Source organism: Podarcis muralis, chromosome 7, assembly GCF_964188315.1.
Source record: "Podarcis muralis chromosome 7, rPodMur119.hap1.1, whole genome shotgun sequence".
Taxonomy (NCBI): Eukaryota; Metazoa; Chordata; class Lepidosauria; order Squamata; family Lacertidae; genus Podarcis; species Podarcis muralis.
The window spans coordinates 13767624-13785954 of NC_135661.1; the positions used below are offsets into that span (position 1 = coordinate 13767624).

At 48.0% G+C, this 18331-nt stretch overlaps 1 protein-coding gene and 1 long non-coding RNA gene across 4 annotated transcripts in view; one reads left to right on the top strand and one right to left on the bottom strand.

The window, feature by feature from the left end:
- ADD2 (adducin 2) overlaps positions 1-18157 on the top strand; it is an 88500-nt gene extending 70343 nt beyond the window's left edge. For 2 of the 3 annotated variants that reach the window (XM_028741092.2, XM_028741094.2), the window contains 5 exons: positions 634-753; positions 1163-1252; positions 3429-3585; positions 4659-4775; positions 9598-18157. In XM_028741092.2, coding sequence (XP_028596925.2) covers positions 634-753; positions 1163-1252; positions 3429-3585; positions 4659-4775; positions 9598-9902 — 789 coding nt within the window. In that variant the 3' untranslated portion in view covers positions 9903-18157. Of the gene's footprint in view, positions 1-633; positions 754-1162; positions 1253-3428; positions 3586-4658; positions 4776-5680; positions 5715-9597 lie in introns of all 3 variants that reach the window. The other variant, XM_028741093.2, reaches the window with a different exon arrangement.
- LOC114602645 (uncharacterized) lies at positions 107-2408 on the bottom strand. The gene is made up of 2 exons (XR_003707958.2): positions 2075-2408; positions 107-1302 (listed from the first exon to the last, which is right to left on the bottom strand). It is a non-coding gene; the product is annotated as an uncharacterized LOC114602645 (long non-coding RNA).
- Positions 18158-18331: the final 174 nt, after the last annotated feature.

Sequence of the window (18331 nt, forward strand, 5' to 3'; positions counted from 1 at the left end):
GTCCTCTTGCGCTGAGGCTACTCCTCCAGGTCCGTCCGTTCCCCCACCCCCAGTAGCAGTCACTGGCTGGTATAGGAGGATGAAACATATTCACCGTGGGGGAGAGTTTAAAGATTCGAAAAGCTGTTTTAATTCAGTCAGGCCATTTAACTCATTTCAAGAAAATTTCTGCCTTGGACTATTCAGAAAATCAGAGGACATACGTTTCAGTTTTCAGTGACAATCAGGAAATAGGTAATAAGAGTTGTGACCTTCAGTAGTGGCAGATTATACAGTTCATGAGGACTAGTCACATGACAGCAGGGCCCACACAGTGAGGTGAGCGAGAGAAGATGAGGGTCACGATGATCTGAAAAGCTCTTCTTGCTGAATTAGGAACCTGAATGTCTGTAGCCTTACATATCTGGGCTCTTTCTCAGTGTGGATGCAAAAGCTGACTCATCAGTTTGAATTCAGAAGCCCCAAATCCCATCCTGCCTCTCAGCTTTGCAGATCATGTGCGGAGTTGGAAGGGACCCCAAAAATCATCCAGTGCCAGAATCACAGCTAAGGAACCCCTCTGTGCCCTTTCTCCACCCTTAAGAGACCTCCCTTTGCCCTTACAATTTGCCCTTGACTTTTCATGCTGCCCAGTGGATGAAAGCAGACGAGGTGGAGAAAACCAGCAGTGGAACACCGATCCGAATTGAAAACCCAAACCAATTTGTGCCTCTCTACACAGACCCACAAGAAGTTCTGGAAATGAGGAATAAGGTACAGCCGCCTCCTTCCCATTTGCTCTTTGGACACTTTCCATTTCTGTTGGTACCGCCTCCGTTGCTATGGCACCCCCAAAATAATCCTGGGAATTGTGTGTTGAGGAAGAATCCCCGCAGCCTCTCTCCCTAGCAGAAATACAATGGGGAGAGCTGGTGTAATGCAGTGTAGAGTCACAGAATTGTAGGGTTGGAAGTCAGCGAGTCCAAACCCCCTGCAATGCGCTGGACTAGGTCAGAACTCCAGCCAGGTATCCCATCAGTGCTGGTAACAGGGAGCCTGGTCCTGATCCACAGCCCCTGATGGCACCAAGAAACTTTGTGCGTTGCTTTCTCTTCTTCAGGGGCATTGCTTCAGTCCCACAGACCACAAACTTTCTCCTCTTTTCCTTCATTTCCACTTGCAGATTAGAGAACAAAACCGCCAGGACGTGAAATCAGCCGGACCCCAGTCCCAGTTGCTCGCCAGCGTGATAGCAGAGAAAAGCAGGAGCCCGGTACTTGTCATTCAGGGAGCCTCCCGGTGTAAAAACCTGCAGGGAATGTCCTGGAATAGAATCATAGCATCACTGAATTGTAAAGTTGGGAGGATCATCTAGCTGCCACACCCCAGTGGCTGTCGACTGGAGGGGGCTGGCTCCAGTGCCATAAGCGTCACTGGGATGGAGACCCCAAATCAGGCGCCATTTCTCTACCACGTTGATCTCACCAGGCTGTTAGGAGGACAAGCATATTTTACTTATTTATTCTATAGACATCTGGGGGGCGGGGATTCAACGTAGCGCTAAGCAGATCACTCTGTTTGTGCAAGCATTCCTGCTTGCCTGATGCAACTATCTGTCCTCTTCACCACCACCACCTCCCTGCAGTTCTGGGGTGTCTCCGGACCCCCAAAGAGCCAATTGTGTGTGCATGGAGGAGGATAGCAGGAGGAAGTCCAGTTGCACTAGCGGAAGTCCTTCATGGGCTCCTTGGCTGAATCCCAGCACTTAAGCTCATTTCAACTAATAGAGGGTTGGGGCTTTCCTGATCTCACTGGGAATTAAATTTCACCCTCAAGAATTTAGCACTGAAAGGTGTAGGAATGGATTTAGGCAGTAGGAGAGGATCCTTGCTCACGTTTATGAGATCAGCAGAGTACCATCCTTTGCAGCATTTAACTTGGAAGCTAAGACAAGGTTGATTTAACTTTATACAGACAAGAATCCAGAATGCTTTAAGGCAGATGGGATTTTCCCTGGTATTACTGCTTTTCTCTCCCTTAAAAATGACCATCACACACGTTGCTTTGTGAAGAAGTGAAAGTAGTATTTGCTTACCTAACCTAGGTCTTGAAGCAGCAGTTTACAGTAGCAAAATGAAGGCAGATTTATAACTACTAAGTTACAAAAGTACAAAATCTAAGTTCAAAATGTTGTCTGAGTAGTCAGCTTAGAGGCATGAGGGAAAGAGAGAGATGCTCAGGCAGGAAGGAAGGATGTAGTGTTACAGCTTCCTGCCAAGGCAAACAAAGGAAGAGATGTCACAGAGTTCTCTCTAGCAAATTTAACAGGAAAGCTCTGTGAACCTCAGCCTCTTCATGTGCTTATCTGACAAAATATGACTTTGACTGTAATAATGTCCCACAAAAGGCCCCTCACAATTATTATTACTATTACTTTTACTATTACTATTATTTGCAAACAATATTGACATTTTTAAAAAAAACCAATTACAAACCATAAAGTGTTGTCTCCCAGGACAAATACATGTACAAATGTTAAGTCTTCTATTATCCATATGGCATCAAAACAGATTTGGAAAATCTTTTACATTCCAGGTTAAGCTCACATCCACAGGATGTACTTCAGTCTAGAGCATTAAGATAATTTCTCCATAGCGGCTGCTATGACTGAGGGGGAAGGGAGATTACTGTACTGTTGTTAATAAACAATATAAATTGAGACCATACAGAGTCAAATGCAACTTTCCTGGCTGATCCTTTTATCGCCCTCCAAGAGTGAGTTAAACGTTCCATAAATGCTATAATGATGGATGACATTGAAAGATATCAGGTCCAGAAATCTTTAAGCAACGGACGCTCCCACCACACATGGAAGGATGTGCCTTTAAGCATAAGGGCAAGGGAGTACAGTGAAGTCTGGAAAGGCATAGGGGCATCCAGTGCCATCTTATAATGACCTTTAAAGAGGCGTCCTGCCATTTAGCCGAAATGTTTTGCAGTGGAGGGTTAGACCATCATCAATGTCCCACCTTTTTCATGAGCCAGGACTCAAGATGGCTTGCACAAATTAAAGCACAGGTAAAATAAAATAAAAATGCTGAAAAGATTGTTAAAAAGTAATTAAACTCCAATAGAATTTAAACAATGTAAAAAGACAAATCTATTAAAATACAAATAATAAAAACAGGACGGTGCTATTAAAAGCCCTTCCCTTCCCTCTCGGTATAAACTGGTACTCAGCTGCCGGCAGAAGGACCACGAGGAGGGAGCCAGTCTAGCTTCACTAGGAAGGGAGTTCCAAAGGTTGGGAGCAGCCACTGAGAAAGGGTGGGATCGAAGCATGATAGGATTGATCCGTGGGCCCAGAGCACCTTTCTGCTTTCCAGCCTCCATGGTTCTGCCTGCAGGCTCCCCCCCCATATTTACCTCATTCTTGCCTCCCAATGCAGTCTACAGAGAGTCACTTGGCAGACGGAGAAATGAAGGATGTATCTCACAACGAGGTTCCTCCGGAGCCGGAGCCACCAAACCCTTTCAGTCAGCTGACAGACCAGGAGCTGGAGGAGTACAAGAAGGAAGTGGAAAGAAAGAAACTGGGTCTCGATGGTAAATATCATAGTTCAGGAGCACAGGGGCTGGTTGCGGCTGAGAACTAGAAACTTGAGTGGGCTGAAAGACCATAGCGCTTGCTTTGGTATTAGCAACTAACGACACTTGATAAAATAGGGGCCACCTAAACACTCTGGGGAGATGAATGCTGTGTCATCAGCTGAGAGAGACAAGAAAGAAGCATTAGTTGGGAAGGATGGGATATGGATGGTTCCAAGGAATTTGTAGGTGGTGTGCTAGAGCCACAGGGGTGGGGGAGAATTTTATGTTTTCCACATTTATTTTTTACCACGTGAATCGTTTCTTTTCCTACAGAATCCCATCTCACAGACATAGCAGCACAGACTTGGAGATGACATCCAAACCAACCCCTCCCCATCCTATAACAGGACTCTCCTTCTCTCAGTCCAAAGTCCACTGCCTTGCTCTGACCCTGGAGAGAGAGAATTATGTATTATAATACCTATCCTATTATATAGTCATCACAGAGTGAAAAATAGTTCATTCCTAGGGCAGTGGCTTCCAACTCTTTTCAGGGCCACCGCTCCCTTGGTTTCATAAACTCATCCCCTAGTGGCAGGAAGTTCCACAGGACTGGACTGATGGCACTAAAGGCTCAGTTACTTGCTGTTGTCAAAGGAGTCTTACCAACGCCAGGAATTATCAGTGCTCCTGCAGTGACTGAGCTGGGATCTAGGGCCTCAGGATCCCTGTGATACCCTGGACCTAAGATGTTCAGGGCTTTGTAAGTTAATACAAGGACCTCAAACCCAGCTCGGTAGTAGGTGAGCCGCCTGAAATGTTGCCTTGGCTGCACAGAATTTTGGACCCCTGTGCTGATGACCACAGCCCCCAGCAAGTTGTGACGCCTCCTTTTGAACTCCCTGTCTTGGGGGGTTGAAAGACCTCCTTCTCCTTGCAAAGGAGCAAGGAGGACACCTGGCAGTCTCCTTCAGCTCTGTGTCCAAAACAGTTTAGAAACAGTGAGATGGGGGGATTTGCTCCATCCTTGTGGACATCCAGGCATCCTGAGACATGCTTTCTTCCATTGTATTCCCATCTCCTCCCAGGTGAGAAAGACACAAGCCTGGAGGAAGAGGTGACGGCCCCTTTGGAGTCGACTGCAGATCCCACAGTCCAGAGCCCAGCCAAGCCTCCGTTAAAAAGCCCGCCCAAGACTTCAGAAGGTAAGCGAAGCCTCTGCAGCGCTCTGAGAATCAAGCACCTGCTTCTTCACACCATGAAAGGTTAGGCTTTGGAACTCACAGCAACAAGATGAGCTGGTGGCCACTGGATTAGATGCTTTTAATAGGATTGGAGAAATGGGGGTGGCTAAAAACGCTGAAAGGCAGGAGCAGCCAGGCTAGCTCATCCCACAAAAACCACTTAGAACAGTACCTATACCTTTTGCTTCATACCTGAGTCTAGGATATATGAGACTTGCTTCTTTTTTGTTTCTTTATAATGGAATTTCAGCCGGGGGTCCCTGCTAACTAGGCCTGGTACATCTGTTTCCTCTGCACTAATTTCTGGCAAATGCTTGGGTGAACAAGAGAGTCTTGAAAGATTCCCAGATGATGTCTTATCGAGGGGTGGGGTGCAGCTCCTGAAGGCTGGGCGGCACAGCGGAAAAGGTCCACCCCCTGGTGCCTGTAAGATAACAAGATGTGCAGCAGCTAGCTAATTCTAGCAGCTACTGGCAGGGGGAGAATTAAGGCCTGCCTTCCCTCCTGGCCCTGCTCTGGTGGACCCTCCTTCCTTGGGTGGCCACCTGCCAGGGACTCTTTCGCTATAATTCCTGCATGGCAGGGGGTTGGACTAGATGACCCCTGGGGAACCTTCCACTCTAGAATTCTGTGATGCTGTGAAATCTTACTCTCCCCAGGATGTGATGCCCTGCCCTATTCAAGGGTGTAGTGGAAGTGTGGCCCTGATCCGAGAGGGGCATGGTTTCTTGTGGCTATGGGGGGGGGGGGGTGTCGTGTTGTTGCTTCCCCCCTCCCCTGCATTGTCTCATTTGTGCCTCGTTGTGTTTGGTGTGCTTGTCTCCACACTGTCTCCTTTCTCTTTCCATGTGTTGCTCTCATCAAAGGAGTTCCCTCTGATTCTGAATACTTGTCACTTTAGTAAGTATAGAGAGGCTGTTTTCTCAATTTTCAGCTGCTCCCGGAGGGAGGGACGGGGTCCTCAATCCAGCCTCCATTTCAGCATCTCAGGGCTGAGCAACCCTTTCATTTTTGGAGCTGCAAACGTGTGTAAAACAGTTGCATGATGCCAAGAGGGCCCACAGGGCAGTGACAGGCCATCCGCTTTGCAAGCAGAGTTTCAGGATCCATCCCCAAAAGCTCCAGTTAAACAGGGTCTTGGCTAAGCATGGTTAGGAAAAGCCTCCGCCAGAATCTCTGTGTAGATAGGGGCAGCCAAACTGCTGGCTGGGGTTCCCTTTGGATTTCTTTTAACCCATTTCAAAACAGCTGCTCTGGTTGCCAGTTCGTTCCTGGGCCCCATTTAAGCTGCTTACATTAGTGTTTAAAGCCCTAAATGTCTCAGACCCCAAATAACTGAAAGATGACTACCTTCCCTACAGTCCCCCTTGGGTGCTATGATAGGCAGAGGGGGGCCTCCTGGTGGCTTGTCTGCCCTCGGAGGCTTGGTGGCCCAGGAGGAGAGGGCTTTCTTTGTGGTGGCCCCTAGAGGTGTGTCTGGCACCATCATTTAACAGTTGCCCGAGAATGTTGAAGATGCACCTCTTTATTCTGGCTTCTGACACTTGAGGTGTAAGTTTTTAGGACCCACCATTGCCTTGTGATTGTAAGTTGTTTGGAACAGGTTTCAATGTTGTAACCCACCCTGGGACCTTAGAGTGAGCGATGGGTAAATTATAATAACAAGATAATAATAATAATAATAATAATAATAATAATAATAATAATTATTATAAATTTTATTTATATCCCGCCCTCCCCAGCCGAAGCTGGGCTCAGGGCGGCTAACAACAATAAAACAGTACAAAAGTATATAGCAGGGATGGGGGACCTGTGGCAACCATCGTGGTAGTTTGGCCTCTTTTATTGCATCCTGATGAATGTGACGGGAGGATTTGAATTGCCTCTTGAGCAGCCTCTCTGAATTGCCCCCGTCTCCGTTTCTGATTCCACTCAGGGGAAAGGAAGGAGGCTTTAATAGAGGACTGCAGCCTACATTTGTAATAAATTTGTACTGAACAGAACTGAATGTTGGACTTTGTTGCAGCTCTCATCATTGTTAAGACTTTTCCTAATGGGTTGATGGAGTAGGCCCACCCTGTAGCAGTATAGAAACCTCTCTATGGTTGGGGGGGGGGGCTCCCCTACATCATATGCGGTCTGCTGATTAGCAAAGTTTTCTTTGCAATACATTGTGTTTTTGTGGCATATTGCAAAAATATTTAGTGTAACATGTAGTACAGAATATGTACAAGAACTGGTGTAGCATAAGAGACCCAGGAACAGACCAGGAAGCCCCTTCTTCTCCACTCCCATCGTTTAGCCCGGACACTGAGGTTCAGACCAGCGTTCTAAACGGCGTTCTGTGTGCTGCGCTGGCTCGCCAGATGCAGCTTGTCACGCTGGCCACGTGACCCGGAAGTGTCTGCGGACAGAGCTGGCTCCCGGCCTATAGAGTGAGATGAGCGCACAACCCTAGAGTCTGGCAAGACTGGCCCGTACGGGCAGGGGTACCTTTACCTTTATTAGTAGTATTATATTCAAATCTCACATGCGCTGGGAACTTTCTAAGTTCCTTTAGTGCTTGCCACCATCCCTAAGCCTGAACCCCATGCCATCTGCAATATACCTAACCCCTACCTGTGGGGTTGTTGTAAGGGTTATAGATAATGTGCGCCTATAGATTGTACTTGGAACACTTTAAAGCTCTGTTTAACACCAATATGCTATTAAACATCTGTAGGAAAGAAGTAGAGGGCTTAATCTGAAGAGGCTGTATGGGCTGCATGAAGGCCAATAAGCTGAGGAAGGATCTTGGTAAGGTGGAAGCTGTGGGGGTTCCTGGATCTGAGAAATCCCTAGATGGCCTGTTCCGAACCAGGCAGCCTTCCCCTGAAAGGAACAGATGTGCAGCTTGGACCGCAGCTTAGTGGGCAAGCGGAAGATCCCAGTTCAGTCCTCAATGGCAGCTCCTGATAGGGCTGGGAGAGACTCCTGCTTGAAATCCTGGACAGCTGCTGCCAGTCAGTGCAGGCAACAGTGAGCTTGATGGGCCAGCAGTTTGACTCAGTATAAGGCACGTTCCTGTCTTCCTCTGTTCCTAGATTCCAAACTGCTGACAGAGACTCATGCAGCATCCGCAGCTAGGAGTCCCTATGCCCAGCCCTAGCAGGCCCTCCTACCGCCCTGTGGAGACTAGCCTACCCACGGTAGTTCATGCTTTGCTAACCTGCTGCTTGGATTACTGCTGTGCGCTCCCTCGAAAAGTGGGGCAGAATCCTGCTGCGCGTCCAGTAGGGTCTGATGACGCTGATCATGAAAGCATTGCAGTGTCGACAGCAGGACCAGTTCAAGATGGCGGCACTTGGAGCCAGCTGCTTGAAGAAGCGCCTCTTCTCTCTGCAGCCCCGGCCAGCCCCAGGCTTTTGCAGTCTGCAGGAGAGGCTCCAAGTGTGGAACTCTCTTCCTCTTGAGACCAGCTTGTCCCTCCCCATCCCAATGTTCATTCGGGCATCCGCTCCAGGGCTCTGCTCAGGCAGGCCTTTGGAGCAGGCACCAACATGACGGTTCTTGCTGTACAAAGTATTGCAGTAGTTATTTATGTGCTCATTACATTTACAGCCCACCTTTTCTTCCAAGCAGCTCAAGGTGGTTCTCCCTCTCCCCATTTCATACTCACAACAACCCTGTGGGGTAGGTTAGGCTGAGGGGGTAGCGATTGGCCCAGCTTCATGGCTAAGCTGGGATTCGAACCCGGTTCTCCCAGGTCAGATTCCAACACTAACCACTGCACCACTGCTGGCTCTCCAAAGGAACGACAATCATTATGCATTGTAGTTCTAACCTTTGCTAATGTTACAGTTTTATTGTTAGCCATTCTTAACAATAAAAAAGTTATTTCTTTTAATACGGTAGTACAGTGGTGGCCCGCAAGACGAATGCCTCGCAAGACGGAAAACCCGCAAGACGAAAGGGTTTTACGTTGCGGAGGCGCTTCGCAAGACGAATTTCCCTATGGGCTTGCTTCGCAAGACGAAAACGTCTTGCGAGTCTCGCCCTTCCCCCCCCCCTTTTTCAAAGCCGCTAAGCCACTAATAGCCTTTTAGCAGCTTAGCCGCTAATCCTTTAATAGCCGCTAAGCCGCTAAATCGCTAATAGCGCTAATCCTCTTAGCCGCTAATGGGGTTGCTTCGCAAGACGAAAAAACCGCTAGACGAAGAGAATCGCGGAACGGATTCTTTTCGTCTTGCGAGGCACCACTGTAATATAATAATAATAATAATAATAATAATAATAATAATAATAATAATAATAATAATAATTGCATTTTGGTGAGGAAGCAATATTAGTTACTGGTGTTTGTTTTCTTGAATGCACCTTATTGATTCTCTCCATCCCCTCACTCCCAATCGTATTGTCACCCATCTGTTCTAGCCCTTTATTATTGTTTCACACACACCCCTGTGCCCCTTTCTGCAGAACAACCCTGTGAGGTAGATCAGGATGAGAGACAGGGACTGGCCCCAAGGTCACCCAGCAGTGGCGTAGCGTGGGGGGTGCGGGGGGGCCGGCCGCACCGGGCGCAACATCTGGGGGTTAGGGTTAGGGGGCGCAAATTACTTGCCTTGCCCCGGGTGCTGACAACCCATGCTACGCCACTGTCACCCAGTAAGCCTCCTGGCATGAGCAGGTCTCTCCCGTCTATGTCTTGCTCTTGAACTACTTGTTTTGCAGCACTCCTGGTGCAATCCAAAGACAACATCGGTTGAATCTTCAGCTCTCATTTCTTGTTTCTTTTGGGAAGGTGGGAAGAAGGCGGACGGTGGCCAGGCGCCTGCCGAAGCTGACCAGAAGGCGGACGACCCAGGCACGGTGGTGGTGAACGGCAAGGACGATGATCAAAACATAGAGGACCTGCTCAGCAAAGGAATGAGCCAGATGACCACCAACGCAGACACCGACGCCCCTAAGGACAAAACAGAGACGGTCACCAGTGGACCTGTGTCACCCGAGGGCTCCCCATCCAAGTCTCCTTCAAAGAAGAAAAAGAAATTCCGGGCCCCGTCCTTTCTGAAAAAGAGCAAAAAGAAAGAGAAGACAGAGTCTTGAGGTCCTCTCCTGGATGCTTCTCCCTGCTCTTCTTCCTCCTCCTCTTCTTCTTCCTCCTCCTTTCTCCTCCTTTTCTTCTCTCTCTTGCCTTCCGCTACTCCCTCTGCTCTTGCCACCACAGGGAAAACTCCTCCTTACAGTGGCATCTCTTTCGACGGCGAAAAAGAGAGGCTGAGGACCCTGGAATGTTTTCCCCCCATGGGATTTGCTTGGGAAGGTGAGGAAATGCTTTCTGAGGATTTGTGAGACAACCCTCCTCCCGGCCACAAATCCAAGGATATAACCAAGATAGTCTGTCCTTTTAAATGCTCCCTTTGGGACGGAGAGGGTGCTTGCCACTGAATGCCAGTCACTTCACAGCGCAAACGTCCCAAGCCACGTCAGGCCCATGCGTGGAAGTTTCCCATGGACTGCTTTCTAGTGCACAGCGGGTCACTTTCAGAAATACTGGTGTGCACTGGGGAGAGTGCTGATCCCTTGCTGAAGCAGGGAACCTGCGGAACGGGAGGTTGGACTGGTTTTTTGGATGCTTGATCCAATTGCCGCTATTAATCTCTGACGGAAATTGCTCTGGACTTTAAAGCAGACAAGCTGTTTCGGCTGCCGAGAAGCCCTTGGAGAAGGGTATGGGATTTCTTGGGCAAGGATCTGACCCAGGAGCCAGCTGAGCACCAGGGACCTTCTTTCCGTACGAACGAGTGACACTAAATGCCTTTGGGGAAGGTGGGTGTTTTAATATAAGGACTGGCTCCCCCTGCGCCAGCGGATTGCCCTGCAGGTGGAACAAGGTTGGGCAGGTGCCATTAGGCTGGCAAAGGGGAAGAGAACAGAGCTGACCCCTGGGGCACAATCCAACAAGAAGCTCTTCCTCATTGGAAGTTGCTGTGAGGTGTACAAGAGGATGGTGAGTCTCTTGCACATCTCATATTCTTTTTGATGGGGCTTGTGCAGGAGAACTTCTCAATGTACTGGGGGTACCCTGTGGATTTTCTGCTCCAGGCTTCAAAATGAGCAGGGGGCTGGTCCCCGGTTCACAATCCAGGCTAACAAATGGTGGAATGATTTCCCTTGTTTTGAGGACTGTCTACTGGTTCTGGATTGAAACCCGCTTAGATTTATGGGCTGCAATATCCCCACGCACGCACACGTCTCCTCGGGGGTAGAGCATGTGCTTTGCATGCACATGATCCAGGGATCAATTTGAGGTGTCTCGGGTGAGAAAAGGACACCAGGTCACAGGACCAAAGGAGGTCTCTCACCTGATGACGCCTCTGAGATCTGTTGCCAGTTGGAGTGGCTGAAGCTTGGTGAGGTGGATCAGGGACCTGGCTTGATCTAAGGGAACTTCTTGTCCTTAGATGGTCAGCTGTGGCCACCCAGCAGCTCCATCAGATCTAGAGAGGCCTCTCTGTTCCAGCTGCTGGTAAAGTGCTGATGCCCTAGTGGGAAATAAATCAGATTCTCCCAAGTTCCACCTGCACTACATTAAGGAAAATATGTATTACGATAACTCCATTTCAGCCACGTAAGTGCTAGTTTGGTTGTCTGGACTATCAAGACAGCCACAAACACTGCCGATAATGTCACTTGTGTAATCACAACGGATAATACGATGGAAAGCTTACAAAAATACTATTTTCTCACTTACTGCACTATTAAGGGATTTTATCACGCTTGAGGTGTTTTCACAAGTGATTGTAAAATTTGCTGCAGCTGTAAATTGCTTTTGAGAGCCACTTGGATAGGGGTGCAGTTTCTGCACAGAAATGGCCTGCCTCTGCTCTCTCTACTGCATTCACATTTAGAAGTGATCTGAGCATCACTCGCGATGCTTAGCTGGGACACAGATACAGATTTTCAACGGAAGTTAATTAGAGCTCTTAGTGTTTTCCTTTGTTTGGCTGGATCGGGGGGGGGGGGCAGTGGCTGGGGACCCACCAAAGAGGTCTGCTGCAATCTTTGTTCCTCCCAGGCAGGGTTGGGGACAGCCAGGTGCAGTCTGGCTACAGTTTCCATCATTCCTGCCCATTGGCCATGCTGGCTGGGGCTGATGGGAGTTGTGGCCCAAGACGTCTGGATGCTCCTGCCCTTAAATTCTTCAAGCCATGCTAAGCATTACAGGCACATCATGGCAGTTTCACCTCATCTGAAAATAAAGCTGCTGCTTCTGGTGGAGTGATCAGGACTGAGAAAATTGGGGGGGGGGGGCTGAGCAGTGCTTAACATTTTCCCTGCCAGTCAGTTAGTTCCCTGTTCCAATCCAAGCCTCCACTCTGCTCTGCATTTTGAGACTCAGCAAGAAGAAAGAAACATTTGGGGGGTGATTTAAGAAAGGTGAAAACGTTAGGTGGATATGTGAAGCCACTTCTCTTATTGCCCCACCAGAAGTAGGTTTTTCTAAAGTTAAGAAAAGAACAGTTAGGATTAGGTTACACACAAATGTGATCCTTCACTAGCACTGGGGCCAAACTAAGCACGACACCATTGCACAATTAGCAAAAGTGTGACTGATGGGGGTTTTTCTGTGGGTGTTGTTGGGGTGCTGTGGGTGGGGGGAACAATCCAGATCAGGATTCTTGGGGGTATTGCAGGAGACTTTAACACTTCAACCCCTGCTATTTCCCGCTCCAGAACAAATTTGTGTGTTCTAGCACTAGAGATGGGGGAAGAAATATGATTCAGTTTGCATTGAAAGGCAACACTACCAATTCACACTTCCCAAAACAATATACAAATTGAAGAACAACTATCCTCCAAATTTTGCATTGCAGTTTTCTGAGAAAGTGGTGTGTACAGTAATGCGTCTACAGAGGTAAAGTTGTGTTTGAAGAAAATATGCTTTGCTAAAATTTGTTATTAGGCAAAATGGCATACAGAAATGTGCGTGTTAGAGGAAATTCACACTAAAATGCTAATGAATTTCCAGCAGGACTTAAAAAATACATTGCAAACTGATGTGGAAATGTGAAGAACTGGATTTAAGATTGGAATAACAGAGAGAAACTGAAATTGACAAGAGTCCCCTATGCATTACCTCTGCCACTGGCCAGTTAGGGAGACTTAAGCAATGGCCTTTTGCTCTCATGTGAACATGCCTATGCAAAGAATCACAAGGGTAATGCAAATCTATTTGGGCACAATCTACGTGCATGTTCTCCTGCACAAGACACACTGAAATGGGTGAGAGCTGCTCACATGGAGTAGATCAGGTCTCTGTGTCACAATACCCAGAAAGCAACACCTTCATAAAGGAACCATCTCCTATCTGAGCCAGAGAAGTTGCTTCTTTCATCCCATTTGTTAGAAAGTGGGGAGTGTGTGTCCACACAGGGGCTCCGCTGGTGCATACAAGTACATTTTGAGAGTAAAATAACCAGCCCCATTTCCATAGCTGTCAACCTTCCCTTTTTTTGCGGGAAATTCCCTTATTCCAGCGCCGCTTCCCGCTGCTATCCCGGATTATTAGATATCCCGTAGACTGTTCCTGGGACAGGTGAGGCTGCTGATCCCTTGTTTTCAAATCTGAAAGTTGACAGCTATGCATTTCTTCTTTTAAACTCACTGATGGAGAGATTTCACTCTTCTTGTACCTCAAAAATTATACTGGTGCTTTGCATAGAGAAACTCATTTCTCTTGTAATAAGGACCAAATCCTCCCCTTTTCCTCAACAGATGAAAGGGAATGAATATTTTAGAACTCAGTCATTTTTATAAAGAATAAGTGACTGGAGATGTCCTGCTGTTATGAAACTACTACAACAAAAGGCTTCTCTGGTTCTGGTGCTTCCACAGACCAGCTAATAACATCAAACAATGTTGATTATACACAAACGTTGCTTAAATGGTAGGTTGAATGGACAGTTTATGCAGGAGATCCCTTTGGGAAGGGTTGGGGCCATGTCTCCTCCTTCCTGGAAAGCCCTCCAATTTCTGGGCAACTCACTGGTCCTGCCTGCTGCAGCCTCGATTTCATTTGCCAGGTGTGCATGTCAAAATCATGACAACTGAAGGTGGCGGAATTACCTGATTAGCCTGAGCTGATAAGTTTGCTATAGCCATTCAATGCAAACAAATGCAAAGTGTGGGGAGGAGCCACAGCTTAGTGGCCAAACATCTGCCTTGCAAGCAGAAGATCCCAGGTTCAAATCCCTGGCATCTTCAGGACTGGGAGAAAGTTCTGCCTGAAACCCCAGAGAGCTGCTGCCAATCAGTGTAGACAATATTCAGCTATATGGAATCTGTATAGGGCAGCTTCCTATGTAAGCCACAACCAATGCTCTCATATATATCACTCAATGTAATCTTGAATTTATTCATTGCTATATTTGTATCCCAGACCTTTAAACCTCACTGAGAATCTTCCTTCTCCCAGCACTGAAATGGCACCTCCAAAGACCAAGTCGCCAGCTCAGACGGTGAGTCTGAAGAACGGCTGCTCGATTTCACCCAGGGGGTTGGAACAGATGACCTATTGGGTCCCTTCCAATTCTACAATTCTATGATTCCAGGCAGTGCAATTTTTCTAGAAAAGGAGGTGCTGGAAGCAATGGTGCCCACCTGAGAGGTGCCAGAACTGAGTTCTGGCGAGTTCCAGCTGGGGGGGAAGCCCTGATTCTAGGTGTGTAGTCAGAATCTGGCGGACTGAGGCCACGCAAGGTCCAAATTCTCTCCAGGAAAGGCAGTTGCTGTGAAACAGAGCAGATCTGGTCAGGAAAATAATATTTAGGAGCAGAAGCGGACCACCATATAAGCTCTACACTTTACAAGTTTCCACATGATGTGTGAGGAAGGGGTGGTGACGACACTGTGTTTGCAGAATGTTGTCAGTGGAGATGTGAGCAGCATATCATTGCTGAGAGGGACTCAGGGGCTCATGAATGCTATGGAAAGATGCTTGGGGGCTCATATTTTCTGAGAGAGATTCAGTTGGGAGTCATGCCAGCTACCCTGGAAGGAAACTGCTCTTTTGATTCCAAAGGCCAAAACAACTCTGTAAAGAATCCTGTTGCTCTCTAAGGACTGCTGCCTTTGTTGCGCCAACAGCTTTCATTGCGTGACACACTCCCTTCAGTTTACAGAGGCATGGGCAGAGGAAAGAAAAGCAAGGCTTGCCAAGCACATGGGGAACCACTGCTAAGTGGGGAGGTCATGGCATTCTGCGGTTGCTGCCAGAGGAACTTTCTCTTTTGTTCCCCTCTTCCCCAAGTCTTTAAAGGGGCTATAGGGAGAAAAGGGGACGCGGGTGGCGCTGTGGGTAAAACCTCAGTGCCTAGGACTTGCCGATCGCATGGTCAGCGGTTCGAATCCCCGCGGTGGGGTGCGCTCCCGTCGTTCGGTCCCAGCGCCTGCCAACCTAGCAGTTCGAAAGCACCCCTGGGTGCAAGTAGATAAATAGGGACCGCTTACCAGCGGGAAGGTAAACGGCATTCCGTGTGCTGCGCTGGCTCGCCAGATGCAGCTTGTCACGCTGGCCACGTGACCCGGAAGTGTCTGCGGACAGCGCTGGCTCCCGGCCTATAGAGTGAGATGAGTGCACAACCCTAGAGTCTGGCAAGACTGGCCCGTACAGGCAGGGGTACATTTACCTTTACCTAGGGAGAAAAGGGTGTTGAGTACATGGAGGGAGGCTGGTTAAACAGAGGGGCTGAGCAGAGGCGGGGCTTCAAGGAGACCACAGGAAGGCTAGAAAATAAATGCCGAAGCCTTGCAGAGGACACAGAGTGAGGCGAGAAAGGGTGGCTCATTACTCTGGCCAGGTCTCACGAGTTATTCAGCTTTCCCCAGCTGGGAATGCTCCAAATGTTTTGGACTACAGTTCCCAGTCAGAACAAGTGTGCTGGCTGGAGCTGATGAGAGTTGTGGTCTAAAATATCTGGAGGGCACCCAGTTGGAGAAGGTGGAGTGAGAGCCCCTCACAGCCAACTGGGATAGTTCAGCTGGTAGAGCATGAGACTCTTAAGCTCAGGGCTGTGGCTTCAAGCCCCACACTGGGCAAAAGATTCCTGCATTGCAGGGGGTTGGACTAGAGGACATTCGTGATCCCTTCCAACTCTACAAATTTATGATTTTGTGAACTGGAGGCTATTGTATCTGGAAAGCAAGAACCGCCTGAAAGCCCAGTTTGCCAGCACATTGGGAAGCAGGCCCAGCCCATCTATCCTACAGCATTACCTTTATTCTTGTGAAGGGAATGCCCTGGATGCATTCGGGGTTTGTCTTGGGTTCATTCCTGATGAAATGTGCCCCCATTTATTTGAGCATAGCAAGCTCTGAGTAATCAAAGATTATCAAGTCCCAATTCTTATTTTTTAAAATAATATTTAGAAGAGAAGTTAGCGGAGAACAGACTCCCACTCTCACTCTGTAATTACACAATATTCACTTAGTAATTATTCATTTATAACTGGGCATCTGATCACAAGAGCACTTATTCCATGTAAGCAGCAAGGCATAAGCAAATGCTGAATTATGATGAAGCAAGCCTGTCATCATCACCATCCTTATGCAGCTGATCTGTGGGCATTCACTCCCTGAGGAGGAAAAGTGGTTTTCCTAGGGTGTAAAAGTAGCAGTTTTGTGATGGGTCATATCTTTTCCCGCCCCTGCCCCGGGTTTACAATGGAAGATTGGGAGACAATGGATATATTTTGATGGGTGCAGCTAGGCAGCTTTTGAAAGAACGGCATTTTGGCTCCGTCTTCCACCCCACCAAAGTTACTAGGAGAGCCTATTAATTGCCTTCTTTCAGCCTAGCCATGGTTACTGATTGCAGGGGCTGGACTAAAGGACCCTTACGGGCCCCTCCAACCTTTATGATTCTACGTGGGGGTCAACTTGTAGCCTCTTCCCAGAGAGGGGCTGCACCTCCCAGGCCTTCATTCCCCTCTAGATTTCAACCAGCAATCAACAACTCCTGAACTTGGTGCAGAGGTGGAAGAGTCAAGAAGGTGAGGCCAACTCTGCTGAGCTGCAAGACCTGCGCTGGGAGGAGGGAGTCTTTGAGGTGAGCTGCTCACAGGTTACTAAGGTCAGAAGCTAGCCCTGATTTGTCCCCCGTCAGCAGCCAGTGCATCCAGTTTAGGGATGGTGTATGTAAGCTACTCTCATCTGCCCACCACACCCAGGATTCCTAGGATGCTTCGGTTCTGGGGCCAATACCACATTTCACAGCTGGAAAGTGTGACCGCAAAACATACATAGCAGAATTTGGTCCCGCGGCCATCTCAGGAGAGTTACACGTAGTGAGGCTGAGTGTGTGGATATAGCACCGGTTTCGTGGAAGAGCAAGGGAAAGGAGCAAAGGCAGCAATAGGCGCCTTCCAATCGGTAAAGCCACAATTCCCACACTGGGACTCCACAGTAACTCCTTGGGATTTTGCCCACTGCCACACACTGACATTAACAGCAGCCCTGATCACAGCTGGCCCATGTCCTTGTCGATTGGCAGGGCAGGGGTCCACCAAGCCCAGCCCCAGTGCAATCCCCGACTCCCCTCCACACACTGCAGATCTCCAAGCTGCCTCTCTCCCCACCAAAAAGGGATTGGGGCCAGGCCTGGCCCAGATTAGCCAGAAGCAGAGGTCACAATAACGCTCTGTGTTATCAGTCGGGCTGCAAAAACTTCAGTGTCTGTGTCTGACAATCGTTGCTTCAAAGTGCTATTTAATGTTGCCCTCTGTAAATAAAGCCCCCCGTGTTTGGCCTTTGACTGATATTGTGAAGTCTGCCTTTGAGGTTCTGGTGTAAATAATCTTTCTCTGGCAACTTAAGACTCTTCTCTTTATGTGTTATGACACAAAAGCCTCTACTTTTCCTTCTTTCTTTTCTGTACTTGCCACAACCATGGCTCAGACTGGCAATTTGGTTTGTTTTTCGTTTGCAATTTTATATCTTCCTTTTTGTATTGTACTTTGGTTTTTAAACCTTTGAATACTTGCTGTCTTCAAAAGAGTTTGACGAGTCAGCAGCTGACTCCTTCCCAACGGTGCCGCCTTCTGCTACTGCTGCATGTTCCTCCGTACAGATGATGGTAGATGCTCTTCTTCTTGACCTAATGGATAGTGCGGTATGAAAGCGACTGAGCTGAGTCAGGCGAGAGGCCTGGGCTGCCATTGGGTTGCCAAGCAAGATACGACTGCTAAATATCTGCATCTGAAACTCCTTAAACAGCTTTTGTCTCCTTTGATTGCTCTTAAAAAATACACAAAAAAGCAAAAAACAGCAAATGCAAATAAACTTTCACCTGAACACTGAAAGCATTTTTGGAAATCTGTTTTTACTATGAACCAGCACATGTTATTGTTGTAAACAAAAATTGCACTTTTTCCCTTATGGGGTATCCAAGAGCCCATATAGAGTCCCTACATAGGTTCCCTATTGGTAGGAGAAAATAACAGAGGCCAACCAAAGAATATTGAGAAGCAAAGCAG